At 41.2% G+C, this 27825-nt stretch overlaps 1 protein-coding gene across 6 annotated transcripts in view; it reads right to left on the bottom strand.

Annotated features, from left to right (window-relative positions):
• The window catches only part of LOC142658562 (dual specificity testis-specific protein kinase 2-like), a 77193-nt gene that overhangs the window by 5379 nt on the left and 43989 nt on the right, over positions 1-27825 (bottom strand). For 5 of the 6 annotated variants that reach the window (XM_075834127.1, XM_075834130.1, XM_075834131.1 and 2 more), the window contains 4 exons: positions 8131-8330; positions 2339-2460; positions 1257-1305; positions 18-167 (listed from right to left, as the gene is read on the bottom strand). In XM_075834127.1, the coding sequence (XP_075690242.1) occupies positions 18-167; positions 1257-1305; positions 2339-2460; positions 8131-8330 (521 nt within the window). Of the gene's footprint in view, positions 1-17; positions 168-1256; positions 1306-2338; positions 2461-8130; positions 8331-27366; positions 27470-27825 lie in introns of those variants that run through there. The other variant, XM_075834129.1, reaches the window with a different exon arrangement.

Genomic DNA, 27825 nt, shown 5'->3' with positions numbered 1-27825 from the left:
ACATGTAGAAATGTTACCTTAGAGTTCAGGTCACGATGATAGATATTTTTCGAGTGCAGATAGACCATGCCCCGACTGATGTCACATGACAGGTCAACCTTTTCTTTCCAATTGAGATGGATGTCTTTACAAGCCAATAACTCCTCCAGGCAGCCGCCATCCACATACTGGGGGGAAGACAATATCACATAGGTGGAGGGGTGGAGCTTACATCTCTGTAGTGCTTGTATGGGGTGGAGCTAAAAGTGGAGCCAAATCTAAGGAAATCTATCATGATTGGTCGGATATACTACTCTACTAGAACCCACTCCAGTCACAACCAAAGCTGCATTTTCAACTCTCCTGGAATCCATCTGCACCACATGGACAGACACACACGACACTGACAATTTGGTGCCTTGCATTGTGGGAGATGTATTATTCTTTTTGCTTGATCTGGTTGACAATTACATCCATCATATATACAAACAAGCACAAACGAGACCAGTAGCCATTCACTTAAAGCAAGCGCTTAGATTCCGGCTTTTATTATTTTATTTTGTGTTCAAATTAAGATAAGCCGGATATTCATAGTGTTTACATCCAGAAGAAACCACATCTCCCACAATGCAATACACCAAAAGCTCTATAATGCACCACCGTAGATCATACTCAGAACTTACAATGAAACAGGAGGTGGCAGCAGCGAGACGCAAAACTAGCAGAATTAAGAATGCAGCTTTGGATGTGACAAGAGTATAATACACGATTTCACTGTAGATCAGTAAAGAAAAAGTATTCTCAGAAGGTCAGTGCGACCGTCACATAAATCAGGCATCACCTGCACATTTGGAAGTGTTAACCACGGGGACAGGATGTGCGAACTAGAACGGTTTATGTTACAAGGAAACCAAGATGTGATAAAACAACGTACGATCCGTCCCAGAATCCCTCCGGAGGATTACATGTAACAAAGGGTCATCTAGACAGAAGGAAGCTGAACACGGCAGGCGGCCAATATACGGGACCCCTGATATAATGGTACAAGGGGCATCACCTGTATACAGCCTGAAATTCTGCAGAGGATCGTCAAATTTAAAGGGCATCTCCAACAAGGAAAAACCATGTCCCCAATTCTCTATGTTTATGGAATATTTTGGGTGCGCATGCCCTTAAGATTATACATAAGAATGAAGGCAAGATTGTTTTTTGTTAGCAAAGATAAAGGGGCGGGGCTGTGACAACCTCTTCTTCAGATATACATGACAGGAATTTACCTCCAGAATTGGATACAGCTTCTCATCTTTCACACAAATCCCAAGATACCTAAGAAGGAACAAGATAATCATTACAAAAAGTTACATGAGTCTCCCCCTGCTTATATACGACTACGGCTGGGGCTAATTAGCGTCATTTGCCTATGTGAAGGGCTCTAGGCGGGCACAGGGTGATTCCTTGCAGCACATTTAGGATCGTGATGGTGCCGCAATGCTTTGGGGCTGACACTATACCAGTCACCAGGTAGCCCCAGCCAATAGGAATATGTTTAAGGGGGTTGTCTGTAGGGGATGGTCCGTCAGGGCAACCTCTCTACTAGCAAGAGCAGCTCCCAGACTGGAGTGATTCATATATTATATGTTTGTCTACTGACTTCAGTGGCTGCCGTCTCCAACCACCAACAGCTCAGGATAGGTTGAGCTGTCAAGAGAAAGAGGATTGTCCTAGGTGGACAATTCCTTAAATTCCTTTAAGTAACAAGGTTTAAAAATGTTAAATTGCTCAGAACCAAGGACAACGACATACTGACACTTGCAGTCCTCAGAGAATTGCAGACTGACGCTTTGGGTCCTCAAAACAATGATTTACTGGCACTTGGGGGCCCATAGACAAAAGGTGTTTGAGTTTTATATAGCTATAGATATCAATAGACAGGTATGTAAATAAAAGGTGTAAGCCTGGTGTTACCACTATGTGCCACTAGATGGCGCTGAGAACATACAATCTGAACATTGCCAGATCCAGCCTAGATTTTAAAGGGTTGTTTACTGATATGTACAGGGGTTGTATTATTAGGTGCCCTGACTCAGGACTCCTCGATATTGGCCTGAGAAGAGAGACTCTGAAAATTGTCTAGACTGCACACAATTGTGGCAAACCCTCAGCTGTGAGAAGTATTGTACGGGTTTTCAGCCACTGGAAGTGGACAAGGACTGTCCCATTCATTGACAGCAAGCCAAGATCTTAAAAAACAGTGAGGCATTTGGAACGCAAAGTCTATAAGAAAGCTGCAGAACCTCATATAGAATGATAAAGCTTTATTTACATAAAATCGCTCCCTGCGTCTCAAGAACTTGCTCACCTGACAATGTTGGGATGAGACAGTTTCTGAAGCAGGGAGATTTCTCGGACGATTCCCTCCTCGTCCATCTCATTCTTATAGATCTTCACCACCATGCTCTTAGAGCCGATGCCATGAGACACCTGCAGCAGGAAACCAGAGGGGTCAGAAAGGACGTGACAATCATATCACCACTCAAACGACTTTAGGACAGGTAAGGTGTACTATCCCTTTAAGGTAAACTCAGCTGGCGACATGCATGCCTGGGCACCTAGCAGGTCAGGAGCCAGGGAAAGCTGGGTGACAGTCATATTGCTTATCACCAAGCTTTCCCAGAAAAAGATGTGAATAAGAGTGGTGCATGATGGGACAAAATACAGACTCCACACACTTAATATTACAGACTCTCGGTTGAACAAGGGCGACAACCAACAGGATCGGAAAGTGCGCAATGCAGCGATGTAACCGTGCTGCTTAACAATGGGCTTGTGATTTAGAGGGCACATGTAATACTCCGAACGTCACACGGTATAATTCAGCGATTCATCAAAAGTTCAGGCTGCTGCTTTGTTCCTCACCCATACTTTACACTGCAGCTCTGCTTGTTCAGATTGGCTTCTGTGTATACGTACAAGCTTAGCAAGACGTTAATGCTTGTCATCTTTACTGCTTTTTTGTTGCTCTTGTTCCAATTTTACCCTAGGCAGTAAATAACATAAATCTGCTGTTACCTGGAGACCGTCAGCAAGTAGGCTAGCTGCTTCTGACAGGTCATACTAGGACTTAATTTTCATACTGTTTATGGTTTGTGTGAATACCCAGGAAAGCTCTTCTCATAATCACGTCCATAGCGGATATTCTTTGGAATATGAACATCCTAATAGTCTGATCATATGAAGTTCCTCCTATGTACACTGGATAATGGTTTGATCCCGGCTGCAGGGTGTATAACGTAGTGAGCCGATCAGACCGGCAGCCTATATACAGCAGGGCGCTATTATATACTCAAAAGTATTAAATAGATAAAAATAAAACAAAAACAGATCAGTCAACAGTAGCTTGTTGATGGTTTCCGTATAGTAACAAAATGTTTCTTTTTCACACTGAAAAAATGAAATGGAAAATAAGTGAAAACATTGAAAAAAAAAAAAAAAGAAGATTTTTTTTTGCTGACTATTTAACCACCTCATAACTGCCGGCTTAATTTATCCTTCTTGTTGACGGTTTCTACATGGATACGGAAGAATTCCCACAGAATCTACTGGATGAAGGATTGATGGAAAAAAAACAATTCAAGTACAGAAGGACTGGTCACTGTGATGGGCTCCATATAGACTGAATCATTTGTGCAATTTCCTATCATAACTGAACTAGGGGGCGCAATTGCATCAATTAAAAAATCCATAAACAAGGAGCTGTTAAATGGGCTTTGCTTCACATTATTAAACGGATTGTCCAGAATTAGCTTAACATGGCGGCTTTCTTCTAACAATAGTGCCACACCTGTCTACAGGTTGTGTGTGGTATTACAGCGCAGCCACATTCACTTCAATGACGCCGAGCTGCAAAACCAGACACAACCCATGGACGGGATTGGCACTGTTTCTGGAAGACCGCAGCCATGTGTATCTAATCCTAGGCAATCCCTTAAATTGCAGAGTCTGGCAGGTACAAGAAACAAAGTGTTTTATGCATCATGAATGTTCCCACTTCGACAGGAGGAGCGGGTCTGGCACATTGTGCTCCCAGTGACACAAGTAGGATATGGCGGTGGCGGACGCGGCTGGGTCAGGAAAAACAATGCGTGCCCATCATTAGAGGGCGACTTAACGAGCGGCACATTTCCTGCACTGAGGGGACACAATGTCACACCCCCCCCCCCCCCCCCAAGGAAGTCATTTATAGAGCAGCGGGCGGGGATCAAATCCTAGAGTTCTCTTACAAATTCTAATAAGCCGTTTAGTTGCATCTTTTCCTGGGAAAGCTGAATAACCGCCAATGACGCGGGTTGCGAGTTTGCGACAAAATATTGACTAATACCTCATGCTTATTTTTGCAGGATGCTGCGTGCCTTGTGATGTTGGGGGTGGATGGGGTGTCAGTACTGTGGGTGCCCGTCTGATCTAATAGTATAGGCGCGACTAACAGGCTGTAAGCCAGCATGGCGCACTACACGTAACCATGTGACTGGCACCTTATAGAAGCCTTATCTGTGTGCATTTATAATACTAAGCCACCCCCTCATGGATGATAGGTGTAGTAGTGGATTCATCAGTATTTTGCAACTGCGCTCTCCCTCCGTGTAGCATTGCGGCTTCTCTACATCCAGCTGGGAACTCATGTGTGATACCGTCCACATAGCTGCTGTATCTAAGCCTCTCATGTGTGATGTGTGATACGGTCCACATAGCTGCTGCATCTAAGCCTATCATGTGTGGTACCGTCCACATAGCTGCTGTATCTAAGCCTCTCATGTGTGATACCGTCCACATAGCTGCTGTATCTAAGCCTCTCATGTGTGATACTGTCCACATAGCTGCTGCATCTAAGCCTCTCATGTGTGATACTGTCCACATAGCTGCTGTATCTAAGCCTCTCATGTGTGATACGGTCCACATAGCTGCTGCATCTAAGCCTCTTGTGTCATACTGTCCACATAGCTGCTGCATCTAAGCCTCTTGTGTCATACTGTCCACATAGCTGCTGTATCTAAGCCTCTCATGTGGGATACTGTCCACATAGCTGCTGTATCTAAGCCTCATGTGTGATACTGTCCACATAGCAGCTGTATCTAAGCCTCTCATGTGTGATACTGTCCACATAGCAGCTGTATCTAATCCTCTCATGTGTGATACCGTCCACATAGCTGCTGTATCTAAGCCTCTCATGTGTGATGTGTGATACGGTCCACATAGCTGCTGCATCTAAGCCTATCATGTGTGGTACCGTCCACATAGCTGCTGTATCTAAGCCTCTCATGTGTGATACCGTCTACATAGCTGCTGTTTCTAAGCCTCTCATGTGTGATACTGTCCACATAGCTGCTGCATCTAAGCCTCTCATGTGTGATACTGTCCACATAGCTCCTGTATCCAAGCCTCTCATGTGTGATACGGTCCACATAGCTGCTGCATCTAAGCCTCTCGTGTCATACTGTCCACATAGCTGCTGTATCTAAGCCTCTCATGTGGGATACTGTCCACATAGCTGCTGTATCTAAGCCTCATGTGTGATACTGTCCACATAACAGCTGTATCTAAGCCTCTCATGTGTGATACTGTCCACATAGCAGCTGTATCTAATCCTCTCATGTGTGATACCGTCCACATAGCTGCTGTATTTAAGTCTACCCTTGTGAAACTTTCCATCACTACAATCCCCATCGAGTAATGTCACCGCAGGTTTTTATAAGGACACGGCAGTGACATTGTGGGATCACATGACTAGTAATAATCCGGCACTTTCCGCTCGCCCGCCGCGTTGCTTCGTGCAGCAATAACACTGGCGACAATCGATCAATATACGAGATGGGAGGAAGCGCGATGTTCCACCATTTCTATTAATTATTTACCGGCTGTTCTGGGACTACGCCAACATCATTGGAAGATGGGGATCATCTCCCAGCGCACCGAGGCCTCCATAATAAATACTGCGCTGGCCGCCATTATGATTTCCACAGGGTACAATGTTAATAACCCAGAAGTGGTCACATAATGATGCTCTATGGGATAACTGCCAGGAGTGTACATGGCGGAGAGCGGGCGCCATAGCAAAAATCCAAAATGCCCTCCTCCACAGCACGTGTATTCCCATCCTTTATAAGCAACCAGGGAAGTGTTACCCCGCACAGTTGCCCCTTCAATTGTTAAGGCACCTCAAGAGTCCCAGGCAGGGTAAGGGGCAAACTGAGCTATGGATGCCACCCTCTCTGAGGGCTTCACTACAGGTAAAGAAGTCGGCCCTATGCAATGTAGTGGTGGCAAAGCCTGGTGGCAGCCCCAGTGGCACTTCCAATGATCCAGCTTTCTCAGACTCCTGAGTGGTAAATCTGCCTAGTAATTCAGTGAAACATCCTCTGCTCGTGTATCACTACATTATAGAGGGAGCAGAATGAGGAAAGTGGCGGCCATATTGCGCGTCACCCAGCTTTCCCAGAAATAGATATAAGGGTAAACGCTCTTTACGATCAGCGGGTTTGGGTATCACTCTTGCCGCGCAGCAGGTTCCCCCTCCGCTGCCCACGTCCATGACGACCCATTGTTCAGACAGAACTGCTACGCCAGGCTTGTATTTCGGCCTTTTAACCTCGGGCAGAGAACACAATGCTGCGGGCGGCGAGACTATTAATATTAAATAGCGGCAGTTCTCAGCTTACTGGTCCCATGCCATCCACGGCTTCACCGTCCCAGTATCACATACAGGTCCCAGCACACTGCCCTCATTATGTGCACGCCGACCCACATCATCCACACGGCCGCGGGCACAGATTCATTATTAAAGTTCATGCTTGCCAACGAAAACAAAAGGCACTCCCATCCAGAACCTGCTGCGATAATTGAGCTTCCCGACTGTTATTAAAACAGCGTTTCTGTTTCTGGGAAAGATGAATGACACATCAACATGAGCGCCATTACAGCCGAACCCGGAGGATGTCACCCACCGTCAGCATAGTTATACAGCAGTTTAAAGAGAAGGATTTAGCACAGTATAATTAGGCAGATTTGCTGTTCAGGAGTTTAGGAAAGCTGGGTGACAAATGTGGGATCTGTTATAGTGGCCATTATTCTACTAGAGTTCCATCCGCTGCAGCACTACCCTATATAGAAGTCACCTATAGCCCTTTTCATTATGTTTGAGCTTCCTGGTGTATGAATAGAATGCCAAGAGTGCAGTAAAGACCGACACAAGATATCCACAGGATATGTCATAAATGTCAGATAGATGCGGTTCCCACCTCTGAGACCCGTACCTATCTCTAGACCGGGGCCCCTAAACTCCGTACTACCGCTCTGTGTTGCGGCTGAAGCGTAACCGCCATTCACTATCATGGGAGTTACGGAAACAGCGCAGCTCAGCGAGCTATGCAGTCGTCGTCTTCTTCTTCATTGACGGGAATCAAACGCTTCAGCCGTCGCACAGAGCTGTAGAACCGGGTTTAGGGGGCCCCATTCTAGAGATAGTTGCGGGTTCCAGAGGTGAGACCCGCATCTATGTGACATTTATAACATGTCCTGTGGATATATCATAAATGTCCCTGACAGGAAAACCCCTTTAATTCATAAGCCAGATCTATGTAAAGCTAAATGACAAAACGTATGATCATTGTAATGGCCGCCATTAGTGGTTGTCACCCAGCAGCTGTAAGCCGTATAGGAGAATCAGACGACACAGGGGTTTATATTTGGAGGACATTTTTCTATTTATGAAGATAACATATCAAGCAATATATGGCATCTTACACCATGAGCAAATGGGGCAAGAGGTTAGTACAGATGCTGGGAAAGTGTCTTGCAGGAAAGTATTTGTGTAGATTTAAAGGGCATTTCCATAAAAAAAATTCATCCCTTGAAAAACCTCTGTTCCGATTGGCCCATTACCAAGCAAAATATTTTGGGAGAGGAAAAGTAATACTCTAATCACACAAAGTGATAAACATTACTATTCACTGGTAGTAGTAAAAGGGGCGGAGCTGTGACTACCTTACAATAAATATTTGAAATAGCTGCACAAGAATACAAGATAACTGAGAAACATCACTGACCTCTGGGGCTAATGTTTTACTCAAATGCAAACAAATCATGAGGGTCACTTACTTTATAAACTTTAGAGAAGAATCCACTTCCTATTGGTTCAGCACTAAAACTCTCCCAAAACTCCAGCTTCCTGACGGCTGTACGCAGCTTCTGCCACCGGTCCTCTTGGTAGTAGGTATCTGAGAACTCGCCATAATATGGGCCGGGGCTTCCTGGCTCAGGAGAGAAAAGCCCCGACTCACACATGGTGGGGGCGGCCACTGAAAGAGAAGGACAAGAGTTATAATGTAACCTGTGGACTAATATAACAAGGAGTAAGAGGGGTTAAACTCCAAGGAAACAGTCAAACAGAGGACGAAACCCAAAAATCATGTCAGCAGTTCAAGTGGCGCCTCCTCACTGCTGAAAGTAAAATATCAACTCATGCTTCATATGCTTACCCTTAGGGGGCAGTATTATAGTAGTAATATTCTTGTATATAGGGGGCAGTATTATAGTAGTTATATTGTTGTATATAGGGGGCAGTATTATAGTAGTTATATTCTTGTATATAGGGGGCAGTATTATAGTAGTTATATTCTTGTATATAGGGGGCAGTATTATAGTAGTTATATTCTTGTGTATAGGGGGCAGTATTATAGTAGTTATATTCTTGTATATAGGGGGCAGTATTATAGTAGTTATATTCTTGTGTATAGGGGGCAGTATTATAGTAGTTATATTCTTGTATATAGGGGGCAGTATTATAGTAGTTATATTCTTGTGTATAGGGGGCAGTATTATAGTAGTTATATTATTGTATATAGGGGCTGTATTATAGTAGTTATATTCTTGTATATAGGGGCAGTATTATAGTAGTTATATTCTTGTGTATAGGGGGCAGTATTATAGTAGTTATATTATTGTATATAGGGGCTGTATTATAGTAGTTATATTCTTGTATATAGGGGCAGTATTATAGTAGTTATATTCTTGTATATAGGGGCAGTATTATAGTAGTTATATTCTTGTATATAGGGGGCAGTATTATAGTAGTTATATTCTTGTATATAGGGGCAGTATTATAGTAGTTATATTCTTGTATATAGGGGCAGTATTATAGTAGTTATATTCTTGTGTATAGGGGGCAGTATTATAGTAGTTATATTATTGTATATAGGGGCTGTATTATAGTAGTTATATTCTTGTATATAGGGGCAGTATTATAGTAGTTATATTCTTGTATATAGGAGCAGTATTATAGTAGTTATATTCTTGTATATAGGGGCAGTATTATAGTAGTTATATTCTTGTATATAGGGGGCAGTATTATAGTAGTTATATTGTTGTATATAGGAGCAGTATTATAGTAGTTATATTCTTGTATATAGGGGCAGTATTATAGTAGTTATATTCTTGTATATAGGGGCAGTATAGTAGTTATATTCTTGTATATAGGAGCAGTATTATAGTAGTTATATTCTTGTATATAGGGGCAGTATTATAGTAGTTATATTCTTGTATATAGGGGCAGTATTATAGTAGTTATATTCTTGTATATAGGGGCAGTATTATAGTAGTTATATTCTTGTATATAGGAGCAGTATTATAGTAGTTATATTCTTGTATATAGCAGCAGTATTATAGTAGTTATATTCTTGTATATAGCAGCAGTATTATAGTAGTTATATTCTTGTATATAGGGGCAGTATTATAGTAGTTATATTCTTGTATATAAGGGGCAGTATTATAGTAGTTATATTCTTGTATATAGGGGCAGTATTATAGTAGTTATATTCTTGTATATAGGAGCAGTATTATAGTAGTTATATTCTTGTATATAGGGGGCAGTATTATAGTAGTTATATTCTTGTATATAAGGGGCAGTATTATAGTAGTTATATTCTTGTATATAGGAGCAGTATTATAGTAGTTATATTCTTGTATATAGGAGCAGTATTATAGTAGTTATATTCTTGTATATAGGAGCAGTATTATAGTAGTTATATTCTTGTATATAAGGGGCAGTATTATAGTAGTTATATTCTTGTATATAGGGGCAGTATTATAGTAGTTATATTCTTGTATATAGGGGCAGTATTATAGTAGCTGTATTGTACATAGAGGCAGTATTGTTAGTGACAACCACTTTGTGCAGCCAGAAACGTGCATAGAGCAGTTATTACTTCCCTTGCACTATTCTTGGCAACTCATGTGCATTACTCGGCAGGGGGCGACATTGAGCACAGGAGAATATCTACGCTTCACTCTGAGGCATGATGGGAGGGAGACTAAGCATCATCTCTGAGTTGTTGTATATAGTTAATCCTCTCGTGACTGGTATGTTGGAAAGATTACGATCTCTGATAGCAGGAAGTGATAAGATGACGGACGCCTTCACAAATATTCTAAGACATAAAAAAAGATCAGAACAAAATACCAAACGATTTAAAATGTAAACAGCATTTCACCCAAAGAGAAAAATGTTTTCCACTCAGCTGATTCATTGTTATATCTGTATCTGGGTGACTTATATGGCTGCCATCACAGCTCCCACAGGAGTCACCCAGCTTTTCTCAAGACCTAAACATCCAAGCTCATCATTTATCGTTTTTAGGAAAAGCTGGGTGTCACCCAGCTTTCCCAGACTCCTGTTATGAATTTATACATCCCATACATTGATTTATCACCAATAGGCAGATTTGCCGCTCAGGATTCTAGGAAAGCTGGGTAAATCATACTGGGAGAACTGTACTGGCAGCCATATTGTTTGTAAGAATCGAATACTGAGTCTCATTGCCCCAGCTGCATCCAGACATCAATAAAACTCTTGTTCGTATGAAGCAGGCAGTGTGCTGGCATTCCCACCCTCCTCTTGTTGTCTTGTTACCAGGGAGGCCATGTCACAATGTCATTGTATAGAGGCTTTCAAAGCCCGTGCCCACCCCCCCCCCCCCCATTTCAGCGCCCCAGGGCCAAAAACAAGACTCTCATAAAAGTTTAGCGACATCTGCAAAGCGTCACTGATCCCCTTACACAATTGGATGCTGCGTAATTTCTTTATCAGGGGCCATGTTGGCAAACGCTGTTCTTGGCATAGACAGATCTGAACCAGGAGCCCTGCTGATGCCAGGAAGCCATGCCAGCAAAAAGCACAATAGTATGGGAGAGGTAGATTCCATGGTCACTGCTCACAAACATGTTGTGTTTAATTAATCCGATCACAACGTGGGGATGATTCGAGTCGCCGACGCTTTATCGGAGCCACGGGGATACGCGGAACATACTTAAAAAAACTGCCCAATTTTTTACTTTGCCCAGTAGGGGCAATGAGGCATTACACAGCCCATAGATACCAATAGAAGAGGAACCTGATCTGAAACCCAACACCATCACCTCAATGCCAGTAGGGCAGCTTAAAATAGAAAGTCTAATAAACAATGACATTTAAAAACTGTAACTCCATATATGCATACCGCCAAACTTTCAAGTATCACAAAGAGGGACAACCAATGAGGCACGTGCAGAGGGTCGCGACAATTTTTTTTCTTTTAAGCCACGCCTCTAATTCCACCCAATCCCCGCCCATGCACACCTTATTCAGCCCACACAGTATCATGCTCTAATAGTGCCTCCCACACAGTATAACGTCCTCTAGCTGCCCCCACACATTATAATGCCCTCTAGCGGCCACCATACAGTATAATGCCCCCATAGCTGCCACCATACAATATACTGCCCCATAGATGCACCCATACAGTATAAAGCCAACACAGAAGCCCCCATGCAGTATAATGCCCAAACAAATTCCCCCATACAGCCTAATGCCCCCATAGCTTCACCCATACAGCATAATGCCCCCATAGCTGCAACTTACAGTAGAATGCCCCCTTAGCTGCCACTAGTGCCAGTGCTCTTGTAGATAGTGACATAGTGCCCATGTACATAGCGCCAGTGTCCCCTGTAGATAGTGCCCCTATATAATGCCACAGTGTCCATGTAGATAGTGCGACACTCCCTTGAAGATAGCGCCACCCACCCCCTTGTAGATAGCGCCATTGGGGCTACGTCTAGGAGCGGAATCCCCATCCAGAGCATAGCCCGGGGATTCTGCTCCTAGAGGGAATCCCCGATGTCACTGTCCATATATGGACAGTGACGTCAGCGGCTACTCCTTGAGCGAAATCCCCGTTGCCGACTCTGGCCGGGGATTCCGCTCCAGGAGGAGCCACTGACATCAATGTCCATATATGGACAGTGACCTCAGAGGTTTCCTCTAGGAGCGGAATCCCCGGCCACATCATCGGCAATGGGGATTCCGCTCAAGGAGTAGCCACTAATTATGAAGCAAGGAAACATCAGCTCCCCGCTTCAAAATTAGTTCAGAGTGGAGGAGCAGAGGGACCTCCTCCGCTCGCCGAGGACTCCTCGGGCACAGTGCTTTTAAGTGCTGTGCTCGGGGAAGCCCTTGACGGTATGATCCATATATGGACAGTGACGTCAGTGGCTACTCCTTGAGCGGAATCCCCGTTGCAGGCTCTGGCCGGAAATGCCGCTCCAGGATTAGCCACTGGCGTCACTGTCCATATTTGGACAGTAACGTCAAGGGCTTCCCCGAGCACATTGCTTAAAGTAGCGCTGTGCCCGGGGAGTCCATGGCGAGCAGAGGAGCTCCCTCTGCTCCTCCGCTATGAACTAATTCAGAAGCAGGGAGCTGATGTGGACGGTTGGGCAGTATGTATATGTGACGTCATCCTTTTGCTCCACCATGTAGAAACAACAATTACCAGCTCATTTATTCAGTGTGACAAATGTCTGATGAGAAAAACAGGTTGTCACAGCCCCACCCATGTTCCAATTAATGAAAAACATAGCAGACAATCAGCCTCTCCTGGCAGATATAGACAACCGCTATTGGCAGCGTATTGCACACCCTTTCAGGATTGTCACTTCTTTTACACCCATCGCCTCACACTTAAAGTGAATTGCGAAGGAAGCTCAGAGGGATTACACTGCTTCCATAGTCAGTAAATGTAAATCCTAGCATCCCTAAACTTGCCTTTTTACTGCTTATTTGTGGAAACCATCAACAAGATGATGTTAATGGATCTATAATTCTGATGATGCTTCTTTATAGTAATTTGAGTGCATGATAGGGTCCCGCTGTTGATTTGATCGGGCCTGAATACTGCAACGGGATTGACCGTGATGCTTGCGTGATGCTGTCGAAAACCGCGCTTACATGTAGTTTTACCACAAATCGGTGCGGTTTTCAAACTGATTGCTAACGGTTGTGAGGTTTTGTGGGTAAAATTGATGTTGACTATCAATTTGAAAGCTGCAACCAATTTCTAGTTACAATGCATGTCGGCACAGTTTTCTTCTGCATCACAGCTGCTCTGTACGCCCATACCCTAATACCCTTTGTCGCCTCTCATTAACACATGAAAATCCAAAGCAAGAACTAGATATTAATGAACATCAGGTGCAGTAATAATACTAATAATATAATAGTAAAAATAAAAATGCTACAATAAGATATCAGCAGCAACTAGCCTGCCTGTTGATGGTTTCCAGTAAACAGCTGGAGATTTTTTGGGGGATATTAAGTTATTAATGAGCCAATCAGGCCAACCGCCCACTATGCACTCAAATTATTGAGTAAGAACAAGGGATCCATCAACATCAACTTGCTGACTGTCTCCACAACAGCTGAATTTTTGATTCTCCACTATGTACAATGAAAATAGTAATACAAATGTTACTTAAAGTCGTGGGCTTGACTTGAATGATTAATAGAAGAAGAAACCATTACATCCCCACGACATGGCCCCAACTATACAGAGAATTGTCCCTTTGTATAGCGCAGAATTCCAGAGGATACTAGATCATGGTTTCCGCTCATCTCCTCCTCCTTTTATGTTCTCAGACATAAGGACCCATCTTTTAAAAGATCCTTTGATAAAAGGGGATTAAAGTGTCTTCTAGGCCGCGGCCCAATAGGAATGGGAACCTGTTGGCGTCTTTGTGCGCTGCTCTATCCAAACCACAACCCTTCCCTTGTGTGTGACATAAGACAAGGGAGGATACGATACGATCTGAGAGAACAGTGTTTTTAGGACATGACGTTAGAGCGCTGGAGTCGACGTCCGATTCCCCTCCAGGGCGTTATCTAACCAAACTGACTATGTTTACTGTCCATTAATAAAGTATCATGGTTCTATGTTAAGCTACTAACCGTCTTAAAGGGACATTACACCTGCAGTCCACTTTCTATACATTTGTGAACACAATCTATTGTGCTCTGTTATCAGCCATTTAGGCTAGGGAGAGGCTGACTGTAGTTTTGTTCTATAGGATTAACTATACATTACGTCACATATCTGCTGAGTATCTCCAGAAACCACTGCAGCCATAGATGGGACAATCATATTTAAAGGCACCCTATCGACAAGTCACATTAGGACTTCTGTACATGTCCTATTAAAACAGGTCACCAAACTGGTCAATATCACCCACTATATGGTCCCTGAAGAGTCAATCAAAGAACCAGAAGACATTAGCCCCGCCCCCTGACTCCTTAGAAACAAGGCACTTCCTGTTTCTAAGGAGTCAGGCCTCTATGTAGGTGTCACATGACCTCTGCCAGTTCAGATGAATGACAGAGGGGGGGGGGGAGACTTTGAGGCACAACGATTGTTTAGCCTTCTTATAGATGCTTAATAGGCTGGTCATTGGGCTTAATAGCGCCCCCTAGTTCAGTATTGTTAGGACATGTGACCTAGGTCAGAAAATGGGTTCCCTACATAGCACATAAATCATCTCAGATAGAAGGGAGGACCTTTATGCTGGGAGAAATAATATATTTAAAGGAATTGCCCAGATTCAGTTTTGCAACATTCTCGGTTACCAGGGACCCGTGCTCATTGTACGGCACTGCTGCACGGAAAACCGAGTATTACTGTAAAATCAATGAGTGTATTAATGGACGCTGCTGATATCCACTCCTAAGCCCAAAAGGGTTACCCCTCAGTGTTACCCCTTGAAATGCCCCTTAACAACAGAAATGACCGTCTGGTCATTAAAGATTTACATGCTATTAAATAGTTAATAGGATCACAGGGAAATCTCTGCTTGGGTTTAGACTCTTGCAGGCATGAATAAGGAATCCTCTTAGGGTCAAGTACATGCTCATCTTTCTTATATAATTCTTGGAGAAGTGGCGGGCGGGCCGCTGGGTTTATGAATGGAAATTTCCTAGAGGGAATAATTATTGCGGAGAATTACAGAAGAGTCAGACGCTCACAGGCCTATAATGACTTGAGGGAATTCGGATGGGATTAGTCAGCAGGTAGGTACGGTTTGACTCTAGATTATACATTTTCTTTAGATCTCACAACTCATAAGACATAACAACCAGCAGAAAACCCAGATCTCTGACACGAAAGAAACGTTGGCCATAAATTCCTTAGCAACCAATTAGAATCCACGTTTCATTCCTCCATTGTTGTTTTCAGTATGAAAGATGAGCTCTGATTGGCTGATATGGGTTACAAGGCCATTTTGTCTTATTAGGGGTTTTACACTGGGCGATTATCGGGCAGATATTAGATCATATAACGCTCGTTGATGATAATTTCCCTGTGAAATCAGGGCCGCGATCAGCAGATGAACGAGTAAACGCTGGATCATCCGCTGGTCGTATCGTTTTAAAAAAAGTTAAATATTCTGGTTGTCTGCAGCGCATCTTGGTGTGTAAACAGGGAGACGCGCTGCCGACATGATAATAATGTATGGGGAGTAACGACCGCTCGTCCCCATCCATAGCTCCGTGTGACAGGAGCAAACGAGCGCCGATCAATGATGTAAGAGGTAGTTTCCATAATGGAGGTCAATTTCTATTGTCTGCATTAAAAAAAAAAAAAAAGAAAAGAAGACGACGTCTGATGTCTCAGGTAATCAGGATTTTGCATACATTTCCATTCAGTTGTTGTTATACCCAGTGCAGTGCCTGAGGGGGCGGAGCATGACACTGGGATATAAAAAAAAACAAAACACCATAAAGAGAGAATCTGTGTCATGCTCCTCCCCCTCAGATCCTGTACTAGACATTACACAATGTTTGAGTTTTGCCCGGGGTGCTCCTTTAAAACCGATCCTGCCACTGAGTGATTTCTTATGATGATTACCTGTTCATCAGAGAAAGACAATTCTGCAGAAACGAACAGAAATTCCGCTGTGTTTTTTACTGCAGAAATCGGCGCGTATTTTGCTGCGGTTTTCTCAATGCTGGGAAACGGTGACATCTCCTCTGAAAAACGCAGTAATTCAGTCCACTTTCAGCACACGGAACGGACATGCTGCGCTACGAAACATACGCACTGCAGGTCAATTTCTGCTTGGAAATTATACGCAGCGTGAGGATGAGATTTGTGAACTCCCACCCGCTCTGATGCTACTGTATTCTGCTGCGTATTTTCCGTCCGAAACTCTGTTACGTTTGGACGAGCCATTACAGTGCATCAGAGATTCGTCTCAGAACCTGCAGCTTTATCAGTGACAGGATCAGGACGAGATCCGAATCTTAGTAACGGTAAATTCAGAGCAGTAACGAAAAAATATCAAAACTACAACGCACCCATGACAGACCCCTAACCGGAGTGATCGCTATAGAAAGAAAATCTAAACCTCCAATTAGTCCCAGCATATTTTATTTTTTGATACAAAAACAAATGAGGCGTGAATGGCGTCATTCACCATATATCATCAGAGGCAGCACGAACCAGAGATAAGATTCTGATAAGGAAAGCAAGCAGAGGCCGCCTGTCCAAGGGCAGGACAAAGGATATTTATACACCAAAGGAAAGTACAGGAGTGACTGCTCCCCAAAATATTACTGCTTAAAGGGAAACTCCAGACGTTCTAGACATCCTAGTTGAATAATAATATAACAAGAATATAACTATAATACTGCCCCTATATACAAGAATATAACTACTATAATACTGCCCCCTATATACAAGAATATAACTACTATAATACTGCTCCCTATATACAAGAATATAACTACTATAATACTGCCCCTATATACAAGAATATAACTACTATATACTGCCCCTATATACAAGAATATAACTACTATAATACTGCTCCTATATACAAGAATATAACTACTATAATACTGCTCCTATATACAAGAATATAACTACTATAATACTGCTCCCTATATACAAGAATATAACTACTATAATACTGCCCCCTATATACAAGAATGTAACTACTATAATACTGCCCCTATATACAAGAATATAACTACTATAATACTGCCCCTATATACAAGAATATAACTACTATAATACTGCCCCTCTATACAAGAATATAACTACTATAATACTGCTCCCTATATACAAGAATATAACTACTATAATACTGCCCCTATATACAAGAATATAACTACTATAATACTGCCCCTATATACAAGAATATAACTCCTATAATACTGACTCCTATATACAAGAATGTAACTACTATAATACTGCCCCCTATATACAAGAATATAACTACTATAATACTGCCCCTATATACAAGAATATAACTCCTATAATACTGCCTCCTATATACAAGAATATAACTACTATAATACTGCCCCTATATACAAGAATATAACTACTATAATACTGCCCATATACAAGAATATAACTACTATAATACTGCTCCTATATACAAGAATATAACTACTATAATACTGCTCCTATATACAAGAATATAACTACTATAATACTGCCCCTATATACAAGAATATAACTACTATAATACTGCTCCTATATACAATATAACTACTATAATACTGCCTCCTATATACAAGAATATAACTACTATAATACTGCCCATATACAAGAATATAACTACTATAATACTGCCCCTATATACAAGAATATAACTACTATAATACTGCTCCTATATACAAGAATATAACTACTATAATACTGCCCCTATATACAAGAATATAACTACTATAATACTGCTCCTATATACAAGAATATAACTACTATAATACTGCCCCCTATATACAAGAATATAACTACTATAATACTGCCTCCTATATACAAGAATATAACTACTATAATACTGCCCCCTATATACAAGAATATAACTACTATAATACTGCCCATATACAAGAATATAACTACTATAATACTGCTCCTATATACAAGAATATAACTACTATAATACTGCTCCTATATACAAGAATATAACTACTATAATACTGCTCCTATATACAAGAATATAACTACTATAATACTGCCCCTATATACAAGAATATAACTCCTATAATACTGCCTCCTATATACAAGAATATAACTACTATAATACTGCCCCCTATATACAAGAATATAATTACTATAATACTGCCCCCTATATACAAAAATATAACTACTATAATACTGCCCATATACAAGAATATAACTACTATAATACTGCCCCTATATACAAGAATATAACTACTATAATACTGCTCCTATATACAAGAATATAACTACTATAATACTGCCCCCTATATACAAGAATATAACTACTATAATACTGCCTCCTATATACAAGAATATAACTACTATAATACTTCCCCTATATACAAGAATATAACTACTATAATACTTCCCCCTATATACAAGAATATAACTACTATAATACTGCCCCTATATACAAGAATATAACTACTATAATACTGCTCCCTATATACAAGAATATAACTACTATAATACTTCCCCCTATATACAAGAATATAACTACTATAATACTTCCCCCTATATACAAGAATATAACTACTATAATACTGCTCCCTATATACAAGAATATAACTACTATAATACTGCCCCCTATATACAAGAATATAACTACTATAATACTGCTCCTATATACAAGAATATAACTACTATAATACTGCTCCTATATACAAGAATATAACTGCTATAATACTGCCCCCTATATACAAGAATATAACTACTATGATACTGCTCCCTATATACAAGAATATAACTACTATAATACTGCCTCTATATACAAGAATATAACTACTATAATACTGCCCCAATATACAAGAATATAATCACTATAATACTGCCTCCTATATACAAGAATATAACTACTATAATACTGCCCCCTATATACAAGAATATAACTACTATAATACTGCCTCCTATATATAAGAATATAACTACTATAATACTGCCCCCTATATACAAGAATATAACTACTATAATACTGCTCCTATATACAAGAATATAACTACTATAATACTGCTCCTATATACAAGAATATAACTACTATAATACTGCTCCTATATACAAGAATATAACTACTATAATACTGCTCCTATATACAAGAATATAACTACTATAATACTGCTCCTATATACAAGAATATAACTACTATAATACTGCTCCTATATACAAGAATATAACTACTATAATACTGCTCCTATATACAAGAATATAACTACTATAATACTGCTCCTATATACAAGAATATAACTACTATAATACTGCTCCTATATACAAGAATATAACTACTATAATACTGCTCCTATATACAAGAATATAACTACTATAATACTGCCCGTATATACAAGAATATAACTACTATAATACTGCTCCCTATATACAAGAATATAACTACTATAATACTGCCCCTATATACTAGAATATAACTACTATAATACTGCCCCTATATACAACAATATAACTACTATAATACTGCCATCTATATACAAGAATATAACTACTATAATACTGCCTCTTATATACAAGAATATAACTACTATAATACTGCCCCCTATATACAAGAATATAACTACTATAATACTGCCTCCTATATACAAGAATATAACTACTATAATACTGGCCCTATATACAAGAATAACTACTATAATACTGCCCCTATATACAAGAATATAACTACTATAATACTGCCCCTATATACAAGAATATAACTACTATAATACTGCTCCTATATACAAGAATATAACTACTATAATACTGCTCCTATATACAAGAATATAACTACTATAATACTGCCCCTATATACAAGAATATAACTACTATAATACTGCCCTCTATATACAAGAATATAACTACTATAATACTGCCCCTACATACAAGAATATAACTACTATAATACTGCCCCCTATATACAAGAATATAACTACTATAATACTGCCCCCTATATACAAGAATATAACTACTATAATACTGCCTCCTATATACAAGTATATAACTACTATAATACTGCCCCTATATACAAGAATATAACTACTATAATACTGCGCCTATATACACAAGAATATAACTACTATAATACTGGCCCTATATACAAGAATAACTACTATAATACTGCCCCTATATACAAGAATATAACTACTATAATACTGCCCCTATATACAAGAATATAACTACTATAATACTGCTCCTATATACAAGAATATAACTACTATAATACTGCTCCTATATACAAGAATATAACTACTATAATACTGCCCCTATATACAAGAATATAACTACTATAATACTGCCCCTATATACAAGAATATAACTACTATAATACTGCCCCCTATATACAAGAATATAACTACTATAATACTTCCCCTATATACAAAAATATAACTACTATAATACTGCCTCCTATATACAAGACTAGAACTACTATAATACTGCCTCCTATATACAAGAATATAACTACTATAATACTGCCCCCTATATACAAGAATATAACTACTATAATACTGCTTCTATATACAAGAATATAACTACTATAATACTGCTTCTATATACAAGAATATAACTACTATAATACTGCCCCCTATATACAATATAACTACTATAATACTGCCCCCTATATACAAGAATATAACTACTATAATACTGCCCCCTATATACAAGAATATAACTACTAAAATACTGCTTCTATATACAAGAATATAACTACTATAATACTGCCCCCTATATACAATATAACTACTATAATACTGCCCCCTATATACAAGAATATAACTACTATAATACTGCCCCCTATATACAAGAATATAACTACTATAATACTGCTCCCTATATACAAGAATATAACTACTATAATACTGCCCCTATATACAAGAATATAACTACTATAATACTGCCCCTATATACAAGAATATAACTACAATACTGCCCCCTATATACAAGAATATAACTACAATATTGCCCCCTATATACAAGAATATAACTACTATAATACTCCTATATACAAGAATATAACTACTATAATACTGCCCTCTATATACAAGAATATAACTACTATAATACTGCCCCCTATATACAAGAATATAACTACTATAATACTGCTCCCTATATACAAGAATATAACTACTATAATACTGACCCTATATACAAGAATATAACTACTATAATACTGCCCCTATATACAAGAATATAACTACTATAATACTGCCCCTATATACAAGAATATAACTACAATACTGCCCCCTATATACAAGAATATAACTACTATAATACTGCCCCCTATATACAAGAATATAACTACTAAAATACTGCCCCTATATACAAGAATATAACTACTATAATACTGCCCCTATATACAAGAATATAACTACTAGAATACTGCCCCTATATACAAGAATAACTACTATAATACTGCCCTCTATATACAAGATTTTATACTGTGGTGGAATGTCTGCTGGGGAAAAACGGCAGCACTTCCCTGCAGCGGCGGTCACGTGGGATGAAGCATCATCCTAGGAGGCCGGCCCTCTGACGTCATCCAGGCCGGCCTCCTCGGATGATGTTTCATCCCATGTGACTGCCGTTAAAGACTGATTGGCGTATGGAGCAGATTTATTTTATCTCATCCACTTTGCTGCTACTGTATTTGCTGCGGATTTTCCGCAATGAATTTAATAGCGGAAAATCCACAGTATTTATGCTACGTGTGAACTGACCCTAATAGTGCTACGTACAGGAATATTATTTTTATAACACTGCCCCCTATGGCCAATAAACTAGAATTTCCTAATTATAACAATTACTAAACATTCTTCACTTTTTCTATGACGGACTCATTATCGCCCCCATCTAGCCAGTTGTTTACGTGACCAAAGTCCATAGAATAGGAAGTCAGAGCCCCCCCCCCACCCCCCCAGCATTTTCCTCTGCAGATGACTTTTACCTTTGAGCCAGCAAGCTAAGCCGCTCTAACCAGCTTTTCTATAGTAAGGATGGCATCAGGTCACCCAGCTTTCCTGCCCGTGTGAATGCCTGCCCGCTCCCTTATCATGGTGTAAATAGTAGTTTTGCTGTTAACGAGCCTGGGAAAGTTGGGTGGCAACTTATGAGGGAGGTGTAACGCCATCTTTACTGGTTGTCACCTAGCTTTCCCAGACACTCGTTTTTAACAACGACATTTCGGGCAGAATTCCCATGTTGAAATTAATGATTTTTATTTGGCAGAACCACTTTTTGAATTGACGCTGCCCCCGGGGTTCATGTCATGTACATGTTAGCAGTACAGAACCAACACACCCATGCAATAAAAAGTGGAATAGCTGAGATGAATAACTGGAAAGGAAATGTAACATGTCTTTAGTACTTCTCTAGTCACATCCAAAGCTGCATTCACAATTCTATTGGTTGCTCGTGTAAACATCCTGTGGTTGCACTGAGTTACATGAGCTACAATTGAGCTATAACTGGGTAACCCTCATGTAAGTTCCCACAATGCAATGGGAAACAACTATATTTTTTAAATGCAGCTGCGGATGCAACTGGAGTAAAAGCACTTTGTAACTCAATATCAGTACAAATTAAGTAAAGCAAGTTATTTGCAAAGTTACTCAATACGTCTTGTAGATTTAAAATGTAGAATTATGTAATTGTTTTTTCAAAAGTGGAATTCCCCTTTAAGGGATCGTTCTACAACACAAATAGTCCCAATCCCTGTAATAATCCCTTGCAGTTTGAATACATTTTCTTTTTATTAGCAGGGATGTAACTATAGGGGGGGTCAGAGGCTGAAGTCACGCCTAAAAGGGACACAGAAGGTCCCCCTCCCCCATATGAGGAGGCCAGTTCTGTAAATCACACTTTGGTGGGGGCCCTGTTATAGAAAACTACAGAACAGGTTAAATTCTCACAGATAAGATTTTTCCACTAAACAAATGAATCATCATCTGAAGCAGCAGAGACTCGCAGTGATCAGCCAGCACGCCTACCCCTCCTGCAACATCAGACCCGAGGCCACGGACACTCTATTTGTTATCAAACTTATGACTGAACTCTATGGAGAGATTTACACGGGCGCTGCGCATCTCGGACGTGAAAAATTGCAGTTTTTCACATCCGGGGGACATCCGTGTTCTGCCCTGCGGGACGCGATATCACCTATCCCCCATAGACTAGAGTCTATAGTGGGATGCATGAAGCGTGAAATATAGGACATCTTCTATCCGGTTAACACGTTGGTCTGAATAAGGCCTATGGCCCAGTCCGTGGAAATATCCAACAACACTTCGCTCCGGACAAAATACATGACAGCGCCATCACTTTAGTATCTCATCCCGGTTGTGTGCGGTGCAGTAGCTTTATATAGTGATCAGCCGTCCAGGAGATCCACACACCTTATATACAGTAACAGATATTCATCTATTACTGCTGACAACCAGCTTGTATATCATGTGTGAGAGGTTGTCACAGCCCCGCCCCCTGTCACTGACATCACAGACATGAGATCCACATAACAGTAACAGCTATTCATCTATTACTACGGATAACCAGCCTGTATATCATGTGTGAGAGGTTGTCACAGCCCCGCCCCCTGTTACTGACATCACTGATATATAATATAATTACACTGTGATCAGACATGAGATCCACACATCTTATATACAGTAACAGCTATTCATCTATTACTACTGACAACCAGCCTGTATATCATGTGTGAGAGGTTGTCACAGCTCCGCCCCCTGTTACTGACATCACTGATATATAATATAATTACACTGTGATCAGACATGAGATCCACACACCTTATATACAGTCACAGCTATTCATCTATTACTACTGACAACCAGCCTGTATATCATGTGTGAGAGGTTGTCACAGCTCCGCCCCCTGTTACTGACATCACTGATATATAATATAATTACACTGTGATCAGACATGAGATCCACACACCTTATATACAGTCACAGCTATTCATCTATTACTACTGACAACCAGCCTGTATATCATGTGTGAGAGGTTGTCACAGCCCCGCCCCCTGTTACTGACATCACTGATATATAATATAATTACACTGTGATCAGACATGAGATCCACACATCTTATATACAGTGACAGCTATTCATCTATTACTACTGACAACCAGCCTGTATATCATGTGTGAGAGGTTGTCACAGCCCCGCCCCCTGTTACTGACATCACTGATATATAATATAATTACACTGTGATCAGACATGAGATCCACACATCTTATATACAGTAACAGCTATTTATCTATTACTACTGACAACCAGTCTATATATCATGTGTGAGAGGTTGTCACAGCCCCGCCCCCTGTTACTGACATCACTGAATACTACTATGTTCTAGTTTACATTGCTGCTGACCTATAACGATTTTAGAAAACCGTGGAGGGGTGACATCTCTTGTGGGAGCTGTTAACGGCGGCCATATTGGCTGTCACTCATCTTTTCAAGTAACTGAGAAATGGTGGGCTACCGGGCTTCTACTTTTTAGGGGCAAACTAACTCATTTTACAAGTGTTCATTCCTGGCAGCAGGGCCTCCTCACGGGTACATGGGAAGTTGTTCTGTGCAGCGCTGACCTCATCAGGGTAATGCAGGTGATGTCACCAGTGTGGGCTCGTCCAGGAAATCAGCAAACACCAGCGCATCCGACAGCGCTCTCCCTGTACAAGCACGTCGCCCCCTGTGCCCGGGCTCAGTGCCATCTCATCTGTATAACCCGCCACATTCTTCATGTCTCGTACTGAACTATTGAAGGCTACTGAGGGGAGGGGGATTTCATTCTCCCATGTAGTTTCCCCCTTGGCTAATAGAGGACGATTTAGGGCAGTCTGTATCCTGGACCCCATTAACAGACTACCATAAACAGCAGTCCATGGTGTCTGAGAATAGGGATCGTCTCGCCCTGCAGTAGGTCTGATCACCCTCAGGGCTGATACCAGCGATTCCGATTATAGCAGCAGATCACGGAACTGCTAATTAAGCCATTTTTAGAAATGGAGATTCCCTTTAAGAACAGACCATAAAGTGGCATTGCCCATGTTCTTCACATATCTCATTGCTGCAATGACAATGTGTATTTAGTCCTAATTTTAGCCCTGAAGTCCACAGGTCCCATTTGAAGCTTCGTGTGCGGCATCGAGGGCGAGGCTAGAAAAGCGACACAAGCCGTAATTTACACGTCCTCGTATCTAATAAGCGAGTAAACCCCAAACAATCACCTGCGATGGCTCCGGACCACACACATCAGAGGGCACTGGAGCAGGACGGTGTATGGGAGAAAACACGGACAACCCTACGTAACTTGACCTTGGAAATCTATAATTACCTATAACCACACGTCGCGACGATTTCAGACACATTTTGGTGTGCGCCATAAGTTGCCGGGGTCCGTAGACTAACTTCATACACCTGTCACCACCAAAGCTGCAACATCTGTGCTAACCGGGACTACGGGCAACAGCAAAACTCCATAGAAGTCAACAAGAGCGCAACATGGCACAACTTCTTCAGCTTTCTAATATACTTTGCGTTTCAATTCCTCACACCTTTTAAGCTCTCTGCTTGCTGTCAGTGCATGGAAACGTTCCTATTCACATCCAGAGGCTGAATACCTGAACAGATCTAGTGCTGAGGTTTTGTTACAATCGTATTCAGTCTAGACAATCCTCTGTGAGGTAAACATCTCCCTTCTGCGCTGACAGTTTGTTACAATGTATCAGTGTAGGTAAGGCCAGGTTCACATCTGCATTGGAGATGTCAAGCAAAATAACAGAAACCTGACGGAACGCATCAAAGTCAATTGGTTCGGTCGTGTGCGTTGGTCTCCGTCATGCGACAGGTTCGTCGCTTCCTTTTTTATTTTGATTGTTCTGCTCCTTTGAACGCGGCCTAAGGCCCCATTCACACGAGCGTGAAACAACGCACAGCACACGGACCCATTGATTTCAATGGAGCCGTTCACACATGCGTGATTTTTCACGCAGCGAGAGTCCACTGCATGTCCTATATTGGTGCGTCACCACGAACCTACGCGCCCAATGAAGTCAATGGGCGGGTGAAAACCACAGATGCACATGCGCATGCGTTGCGTGATTTGCCTATCAATCCAGTTGAAAATAATAAAAAATAATAAAAAATAAAAATATGTGCTTTGCGAGTGCGTGAATAACGGATGCCCCTCGCAAAGCACACTGACGCATAACGCAACACACACGGACCCGATTCACGCGCGTGAATGACATACGCTCGTGTGAATGTTTTTCATTCTGGAGTCCAGGCTGTTTAGCTCAGAGGATTATCTAGACTGAATACAATTGTAACAAACCCCCAGAAGTATTAAGCCTGTGTAGGTTTTTCAGACTCTAGATGTAAACAATTAAGGTTCCCATTCACAGACAACAAGCAGAGATCTTAAAATGGTGACAAATAAAGTTATATATAAAGTATATTATTAAGAAGCACAACTTTTCATTATCGAGCGCTTATTATTAAAATAAAACAAAAAAACATGTGTACGCTGCTGAGACCATCACGATTGTCACCCGCTCGCCCTCACAACCGCTGCAATGACGGCAATAACACAAGTAAAGGGGGTGGGGGAGAGGCTGCTCAGATACTACATGTCCGTAATCATAGATAAATTATTATTTATGGGAGATTTGATTTTGCAGAATAACAAATAAATGTAATCTTCTCTAGTTACAGCTAAAGATACAAAACTTGAAGTGTGACCTGTGAATCATTCAACCTGTGGATAAAATACAACAACCAGCATGCCCTGACCACTGTAGTTCCAAAGGTGCAACTTCACCCCCCCCCCCAAAAAAAATTACCAAGGGAGAACATATCATAATCCAGCGCAGAGTTACCAGTCTATACTGGGACAGTGCAGATCAGGTCCGCAACACAAACTGGAAGGGGTCACCCCAAAGTGCACGGAGTAACTCCCCCAAAAACAGAGGCAAATACACCGAGTAGCAGGACACACGGAGCGCTGGCACCACGGGGGGGGGGATGATACTCACTGGAGGCCGGATCACAACGCTGCAGGAGCCGCCGGCAGATCACAGATCACAGCGCACAGTCCTCTCATCCTACACTGCGAGTCTCCACTGTCAGCTGTGTGCCATCTAGCGCCCCTGCTGGCTACACACTCAGTACACTACACGCTGTGTCAGTCTAGCGCCCCTGCTGGCTACACTGCAGCGCTACACACTCAGTACACTACACGCTGTGTTAGCCTAGCGCCCCTGCTGGCAAAACTGTAGAGCTACAATCTGAAGAGAGATTTCACAGGTGTATAAAGTTTACGTCTCAACACTCACCCCCAACTCATGTCCTTATAAAACAGGGTCACTGTGCTGCGGAGCCGCTGTATCTAAGCATATCATGTCTGATACGGTATGCTGAGCCGTGTATCTAATCCTATCATGTGTTATACTGTCTACTGAGCTGTGTATCTAATCCTATCACGTGTGTTACTG

This window comes from Rhinoderma darwinii, chromosome 8 (assembly GCF_050947455.1).
Source record: "Rhinoderma darwinii isolate aRhiDar2 chromosome 8, aRhiDar2.hap1, whole genome shotgun sequence".
NCBI classification, from domain to species: domain Eukaryota; kingdom Metazoa; phylum Chordata; class Amphibia; order Anura; family Rhinodermatidae; genus Rhinoderma; species Rhinoderma darwinii.
The sequence above is the reverse complement of the archived record's forward strand: the minus strand, read 5'-3'. Positions and strand labels throughout refer to the sequence as shown.